We start from the raw sequence: 8,537 nt of genomic DNA, 5'->3' as shown, positions 1-8,537 counted from the left end.
AATCCGCGGACATCGTCGTGAGCAGTTACCCATTTCCATGTTTTGCTCTAGCTCGACAGCTACATCATTGCAACCCTCTATGGTTGTCCCACAGGCCACAGTCAGCAGTAAGCCGACCAACACTGTGAGTGGGCCTACGACTCTCTGCCCCACTTCTGTGCTGCGAGCTGAGGTTCTGTGGTGCCTGGAAATGGCAACTAAACACCACTCCTTTACATCAAATGATGGGATAGGAGAACTTTTTCAGAACATGTTTACCGATTCAGAAATGGCAAAATCCTCCACCTGTGGCAAGGACAAGACGAGCTACATCATCAAGTTCGGGTTAGCGCCATACTTTAAGAAGAAGCTAGTTAGCAGTGTCAACAAAGCTGAACCGTTTGTTCTCATGTTCGACGAAAGTTTAAACACATGTTCAAAAAAGAAACACATGGCCATACATGTTCGATTTTTGGAGAATGGTTGTGTGACATCAAGGTATTTTGGTTCAGAGTTTCTGGGGCATGTGAGAGCAGACAACCTGTTGCAGCACATTAATGTATGTTTTTTTTTCCTTTTCTTTACAATTATTGTTTTTACTATAAGCCTTTACCCATAGACTCCCTTCAGTGGGAAATGTTGAAGTATTGTAACAGCAGCTTGAAATGATCAGATTTTGAGAAAAACTATTGTACTGCATTTTGTCTTGTTTATAAAAAAGTTTGAAAAGCACTGAAGCTTCAGAAAGCACGTAGTGATTGGCTGACCCTTTTCTCTCAAAAAGTTTATTGTAAACAAACAAAGTACAAAACCGCAATACATGGGAGCCATAGGGATTCTGCACAGGCGAAGCAATTGGCAGGTGGCATTCCAGCTGGTAAGAAAATATTGTATAGGGACAGCATGAATGGATAGGTTATGCTCATTGCTCTGTGATAGAAAAGTAATTTGATTTCCTACCCTTTTCACTCTGAGAAGCTTAAGTCTTTGCCAAATTATCTGTGTGATCTATGTGATTATGTAATGTAATGTATTTACTTCATCAAATGGATGATGAAGCAGTTGACTGCAATATATTAAAGACATGAATAATTATATCTTAACTTTTCTGTCAATATTGTAGGTGATGTCATCATTCAACAGTTCACATCTTTACTCTGTGTTGAGGCCAGAGATGAAGAATTGGTGTCCTTTCAACCACTTAAGCAGCGTCTGCATGTCTTTCTTCACCACGGTCACAGTACAGGCTATACCTGGAGCATGAACAAAAAAAGAAGGAGAGTGCCTCTAAAGAACTCAAGAGAAAAGCAGCGGAGGAGGAGCTGGAGAACCTCCGAAAGCAGTGTCGGTTACTCAGCAGTGTGACTGTGTCACTCCAAACAGATGCAGAGAAGTTGGCTGAAATGGGAGACAGAAAGGCAGGGACAAAGATGGCGAAGCTTATCACGAAGTCTAACACTCTATGTGTAACATAGTTAAAATGGTTCAGGTTAAATCCTGCTAAAATGCACCATCTGCTGGTAAAAAGTTATATTGCCTTCACCTAGGAAGAGCGGGGTATTATGGGTAATCCTCAGAGCCATGAGGATCACCGACGAGGTAACGTGTCTCTGCCATGTGATAAAGAAATATTAGTTATGCATTTTGTGAAGTGTGTTTGTGATTTTCGTTTTTGCATATTGTTAAAATATGTTCGGTCTGGGTCACGCTAGTTCTGTTATTATGTTGTTTTTGTCGTGTTGAGAATGTCTAGTTCGAGGGAAAGTGTAGTGGGAATTTCCCACGTGGTAACACTATGGCTCCTTCTTGCAGGAGCTTGTTTTATGCCAGAGACTGACCTTACTTCCATGCCCGTTCTGTGAAATGCAGGTATGTTTTACCAATTCTCCTGTAGCAGATGGTTAACATGAGACTGAGTTTTATTTTAACAGTTTTATATAATGATGTGGTTCATTTATGTTCTGCATTGTTCTAAAATGCAAGGTTATATAAACTAAAACATAAAAATGGCATCCAGTAAATAAAATGTCAGCATTTTATTTTATTTTTCAGAACATTTTAATTAGTTACTTTATTTACTCTGAAAGACACTTATTGGTTGTTCTTTTACTGTAAAACGAAATCCACTATGCGATCACTGTAATTTGAAATTATTTTATTGTGGTTACGTTATTATGGGTAATCCTCAGAGCCATGAGGATCACCGACGAGGAGCTTGTTTTATGCCAGAGACTGACCTTACTTCCATGCCCGTTCTGTGAAATGCAGATGGAGAAATGAAGAAACAGCTGATGCCAACTTGAGCAGCTCCTTGTTATTCATTGCCACACTAGTAGAAGCCACCAGAACCATATAGGCCACATTGGTGCCGTGACTCGTCCAGAACTACATCGGACCGGGCTGGTGACTTCTGATCCTCACGTCGCTGGAGCTCCACTGTGTCATCTGAGTTGTCAACGAAAGTCTAAGTAACGCATCTGAGTGTGTTTATAAATCTTTGTGAACGGACATTTCTTTTGAATGCTCTTGGACTTTTGTCAAAATAAGTTTCAGTAATTTTGGTCAATCAAAGGTGACTCCACTCTGTATTTGGAGAGGTAGAGGGTTCTTTAACACCCCGGTTCCATTTTCACTGGGTGACCAAACATTGGGTAGTCCATTACTTGATATATATACTGTACATGACTCATTGGTGACTGGGGAAACTGTCACACCCAGTAGTTAGACCTGTCCTAATATTCAACCTCCTCAGTGTTCTAGCACATCTATTCCGGATTCTCATGTTAATAATGCTGGGCTAGTTGAGCAGATGAGCACTATTGTCCAACAAATAGGGCAACAGCTGGCTGATAGTGTGATGGCACACCTGAACTCAAGCAGCCCAAGTGGAACTGCAATTAAAATAACTCAAAATGAGAGCCATCAAGTCCCATGCAGCTCATTGGATCTTTCTCAGGTCCAGCTAGTCTCCAGGAGCCAGGTGAAGGAACCACCTATTTTTAAAGGGGAGAGTTCTGATACAGTTACAGTTGATGAATGGAAGGACTCAATGAGAAATTACATAAAAAAGAGTGGTGTGCAGCAAGACCACCAGGCTGAGGAGATCCTTGTCCATCTTAGGGGCAGAGCAAGGGATGCTGTGAAGTGTGGAATACGCAACTGTGGAATTGATGTTCAGCGTAATCCACAAGCCATCTATTCACTTCTGCGCAAACATTTTGGGTCTGATCAGTGCTCCCCCGTACCACTTGCTGATTTTTACTCCACCCGGCCAAGAGAGGCCGAGGATCCATTCGAATATTGGCTAAGATTGAATGGAGCAGCTGATGTTGCTGTTAACCAACTTAAAGAACAGGGTAAGACCTTTGACAATCCAAGTGCTGAAGTTACTCGTATGTTCATCAGAAACTGTCCATGTAAAGACTTAGCTCTCACCTTCAGATCCAAGACAATAGAAAAATGGTCAGCACAGGATGTTCAGGAAGTGTTGGATGAGTATCATATGGAAAAGGGACTGCGGTCTGCTGAGAAAGAAAGCAGAATCAGTGTGAACCGAGCAGAGGTGGACTGCACAGCGCCTGCATCTGTTCATAAGCAGGAACTGCAACAATGTGTGGCCCCAGACAATTCCACTATGGAAAGACTGATTGGCATGTTGGAGAAAGTGCTACTCCAAGCCCAATGCAACTCCCAGTCTAGCAGAAGGCAACTTGTTAAAAGCCGTTTGCCGAATATTAAAGGATTGAATGACATACCGTGTTCTGTATGTAATGATAATTCTCACACTGCATGTACGCACTGTCGACAGAATAATCTGTGTTTCTTCTGTCATCTTCCTGGCCATTCAAGTCGAAACTGCCGTCAGAGAGATCAGCTGCCTTCCCACAACCAGCAGGAAAACTGAAAGATCTGCGTGGAGGGGAGGACAGCGCAGATCGCCTTAGTGACACTCCCACCTTGGATTCTTCCGACGATGACTGTGAGACACTGTACATCAATTACAGCAGCAAGGTTCCACCACACAAAACACTGATAGTACAAGCCCTTCAGAAACTTTCAAAGACCGACGGCCTGTTCTACACAGATGTGACCGTAGGAAATGAACATTCCCTCAAAGCCCTGGTTGATAGTGGATCAATGGCATGCACCATAAGTGAGGAAGCTGAAGCAAAAATATCTAAAATTCTCACACACATGGACAAGAAACCCGCTAATGACTTTGTTATTGTTGGATGTGGAGGGCATGTTGTCACACCATCTGCCCTGTATGAACTCACTCTAACAGTTTTTGGCTTTAATGTCATGGTCCCCGTTTTAGTGGTTCCGGGCCAATCTGATGAAATGATATTGGGCAGTAATGCTATCAGATGGCTGATTTCACAAATAAAAGTCTCTTTTGATGAGACAACTGACTGTCCCCCTCAGAGAGACATTCGCAAAGACAATTTGCCCGGTTTAATGTCTCTGCTGTCGGACTCGATGTCCTGTGACCCAGGCAAGAAACCCATCAAAGTGGGCACAGCCAAACTCAAAAGGTCTGTTACTCTCCAGCCCCTAACTGAACATTTGGTTTGGGCCAAACTGCCCACATCTGATGTTTCTTTAGTTGGATGTTCAGTCATCATTGAACCAACTCAGTCCAAGTGCAGACCCAGACAAATTCTAGTGGGGAGAGTTGTAGCGTCATTGTACGCTGATGGTTGTGTTCCTGTCAAGATTGTAAACCCAACTGAAAAACCTCTCACTCTGAGAAGAAATGCAAAAGTTGCCGATGTGTCCACTTGTGTTTCTGTACATGACTTCACCAAAACCGAGTGCATCCAATCCAACAAACAGTACACCAAAGACTCTGTAAAGACACCAGTAACTGATGAGGATATGTCTCATATTCTGAGTGACATTGGACTCCAGGACTTGGACCTCTCATCTTGTGAAGTCTCCATGGAGTGGAAAAATGAGTTATTACAAATCATTCGGCAGTATGAATACATCTTTTCTCGGCATAAAATGGACTGTGGGGATGCCACAGATTTTGTGCACAGAATACGTCTTGTGGATGACAAGCCCTTTCGGCTACCATACAGGCGTGTTCCGCCCTGCCATTATGAAAAACTGCGCACTGCTCTGAGTGAAATGGAGGAGTTAGGAATTGTTCGTAAATCACAAAGCGAATACTCCTCTCCTCTGGTTCTGGTTGTTAAACCGAATTGAGACCTCCGCATCTGCAATGATTTCAGATGGTTGAATGCACGAACCGTTAAAGACGCGCATCCATTGCCCCATCAAACCGATGCCCTCGCTGCACTTGGTGGGAATGTATTCTTTTCCACCATGGACCTGACTTCAGGGTTCTATAATGTGAGACTACATGAGGATGACAAAAGGTTTACTGCCTTTTCGTCTCCTTTTGGCCTGCATGAGTACAATAGGATGCCTCAAGGCTTGACCAACAGCCCCGCGACTTTCATGCAGATGATGATGTCTATTTTTGGGGACCAAAACTTCACTAGCTTGCTATGTTATTTGGATGACCTGATGGTCTTTGCCCCATCTGAACAGGTTGCGCTTGATCTGCTTCAGATGGTTTTCTCTCGTCTGGCAGCAAATAACTTAAAACTGTCTCCCAAAAAGTGTCACTTCCTTCGTAGGTCAGTGAAATTTTTGGGTCATGTGATAAGTGAGGATGGTGTAAGCACTGATCCTAGTAAAGTTCAGGCTATCAGTGAGGTACAAGAAACTGATCTTATGGAGCCTGATGGTGAGACACCATGTGCCAGGAAAATTAGATCCTTTCTTGGGATGGTCCTTTATTATCATCACTTTATTGGGAAGTGCTCTGTCAAAGCTAAACCACTCTTTAGCCTTGTAGCTGAGCCTGGAGTGACAAACAAAAAGGGGCGAGGCCACAAACCCAAATTCAAAAAGGGTCAGGTTAAACTGTCCCCATCTGACTGGACTGATGAGTGCAAGGAAGCATTTAAAACTTTGAAAAATGAGTTGATAAGTAGTGTTACCTTGGCTCATCCAGATTTTAATGCTCCATTTATCCTTGCAGTTGATGCCTCTTTTGATGGCATCGGAGCTGTTTTATCACAGCTTCCCCCTGATGGAAAGGTGGCTAGACCAGTGGCTTTTGCCAGTAGGACTCTCTCACGCTCTTAGCTAAACTATCCAGCACATCGGTTGGAATTTCTTGCTCTTAAATGGGCAATCTGCGACAAGTTTAGCCACTGGCTAAAAGGGCGTCATTTCACAGTCTGGACAGACAACAACCCATTAACATACATACTAACCAAGCCAAGGTTAGATGCGTGTGAACAGCGGTGGGTTTCCAGGCTCGCTGCCTATAGTTTCGATCTGAACTATGTTCCTGGTAGCAAAAATGTTGTCGCTGATGCCTTGAGTAGAGAACCATTTGTTCAGTCATGCATGAGCCATTGCGTTGTAACCGAACCATATACCGCACTACTTAACCAGGTGAACGGTATGATGGACAAAACGGTCCAAGATGCGTTTCGTTGTACGACCAACTGTCAGTTGGTTATTGGGTGCATGGATGACAATGCTGAGGTGACCTCACCGACTCCCCAGACATCATTAACATCACAAGATGTGTCAGCTGCTCTTACTGCACATGTGTCTGAAGGTTTCAGTCAGATGAGAGCCACTGACCCTGCCGCCCTGCAACTCAGTGACATTGATCAGTCTGCAATGATGCCAAAGAGTGAACTTGCTAATTTACAAGGTCAGGATGGTGTGTTGGGCAAACTTTTCTATTATGTTCAGCGTCACAAGAGGCCCACCAGGCGTGAACGAGCCAGTGAGTCCCCTGCTGTTATAAAACTGCTGAGACATTGGCCTAAACTCCTGATTAAAGAAGGTCTGCTGTACAGAGTTAAGAAAGACAAACAGATGAACAGAACAACCCAACAGTTTATCGTTCCTGACTCTTTAAAAACCAAAGTTCTCCAAGGGGTGCACGATTCAGCTGGTCATCAGGGCCAGGCTCGCACACTGTCTCTCGCCAGACAGAGGTTCTTTTGGATTGGGATGGAACGTGACATCATTAACCATGTGAAGTGTTGCTTTCGATGTGTGGTTGGCAAAACTCCAGAACCCAATGACAGAGCTCCCCTTGAAAGTATTCAGACCTCTGAGCCGATGGAACTGGTCTGTGTTGACTTTTGGACAGCTGAGCTCTCAGATAAGCGTAGTGTGGATGTCCTAGTTGTAATAGACCACTTTTCCAAGATGGCACATGCGTTTCCATGCAAAAATCAGTCAGCCAAACAAGTTGCTCGTCGTCTGTGGGATGACTTCTTTTGCATATATGGCTTTCCTAAACGCATTCATTCAGATCAAGGAGCAAATTTCGAAAGTCTTCTCATCAAAGAACTTCTGGAAATGGCTAACGTACAAAAATCTCACACTACACCATACCACCCGATGGGGAATGGCATCGTTGAACGTTACAATAGAACCTTAGGAAACATGATACGTGCACTTCCTCCCCAGTCCAAGGCAAGATGGCCTCAGATGCTCAAAATGCTAACATTCTGCTACAATTGCACTGAGCATGAAACTACTGGATTTGCACCGTTTTTCCTTACGTTCGGCAGGGTCCCGCGCCTGCCCATTGATGTGGTTTTCCAGCATGCCCTGTCAAATGGCCCAGTTGTAGACCATCATGAGTTTGTCTGCCGCCTCAAACATGACCTCTCTGTGGCTGCCCGCATTGCCCGACAAAACAGTTCATCAGAACAAACCCACCAAGCAATGTACTACAACCGCAAAGCTAAAGGTTCTCCTCTCGATGTGGGTGACAGAGTTTTGGTTGCTAATCGTGGTGAGCGAGGGAAGAGGAAGATTGCAGACAAATGGGAATCAACAGTATATGAAGTGGTGTCGGTGAAGCCTGACATAAATGTGTATTGCATCAAAGACCCTGTCACATCAAGAACAAAGATTCTCCACAGAAATCTTCTCCTCCCTGTCAACTTTCTCACTGCTGCTACCGTTTCTGATGATGCGGACAATTCCTCTTGCCCTTCCACAGCAGGAAGTGGACCCTCTGATCCTGTTGTGCCTGATGAGGTACAGGACAGTGAAACTAAAACTGTGAACTGGCTTTCGCAGATGGATGAAAATGGTTGTATGAATGACGTTGTAATTCACCCTGACTGTGCTTCTGACATTCCAGTATGTGGTTCTTCAGTAGACGTGGTGTTTCCTGTCTCAAGTGATGTGACCAAGGATTTGCCTGAACCTGATCTCCCTGCATCTGTTGCACTGTCAAGCTCTCCTGAACCAGTTTCCAACCTTACAACTGCAGCTGTCCACTCTGAGCTCGTTCAGCATGATCTTTCAGCTGAACATACTACTGACACAAAACTGGACTTGCCCATAACTGATGTTGTTTGCACTCAGCCTTCTCGGCTATGCACTAGGTCGGGTAGGCCTGTTAAGCCTCCAGCCAGACTTAAATGTGAAATGAATAAACAGGTTGTGGATGATTCACTGTCGACTGTGGACTCTCGGTTTTCCTTTGTAAAGACCAC

The 8,537-nt window shown here is 44.1% G+C and overlaps 1 protein-coding gene across 2 annotated transcripts; it reads left to right on the top strand.

The window, feature by feature from the left end:
- The first annotated feature begins 1,450 nt into the window (after positions 1–1,450).
- On the top strand, positions 1,451–5,440 carry LOC108247133. Of its 2 annotated transcripts, none has more exons than XM_037973046.1 (3): positions 1,451–1,578; positions 1,792–1,848; positions 2,169–5,440. In XM_037973046.1, exon 3 carries the CDS (start codon positions 2,789–2,791, stop codon positions 3,881–3,883), a length of 1,095 nt encoding a protein of 364 aa, XP_037828974.1. In that variant the 5' UTR covers positions 1,451–1,578; positions 1,792–1,848; positions 2,169–2,788; the 3' UTR covers positions 3,884–5,440. Both variants share the same exon structure in this region, with proteins under 2 accessions (XP_037828974.1, XP_037828975.1).
- Positions 5,441–8,537: the final 3,097 nt, after the last annotated feature.

The sequence above is a fragment of the Kryptolebias marmoratus genome, linkage group LG21 (assembly GCF_001649575.2).
Source record: "Kryptolebias marmoratus isolate JLee-2015 linkage group LG21, ASM164957v2, whole genome shotgun sequence".
Classification (NCBI taxonomy): domain Eukaryota; kingdom Metazoa; phylum Chordata; class Actinopteri; order Cyprinodontiformes; family Rivulidae; genus Kryptolebias; species Kryptolebias marmoratus.
Note: the sequence above shows the minus strand (reverse complement) of the source record. Positions and strands in the feature narration are given on the sequence as shown.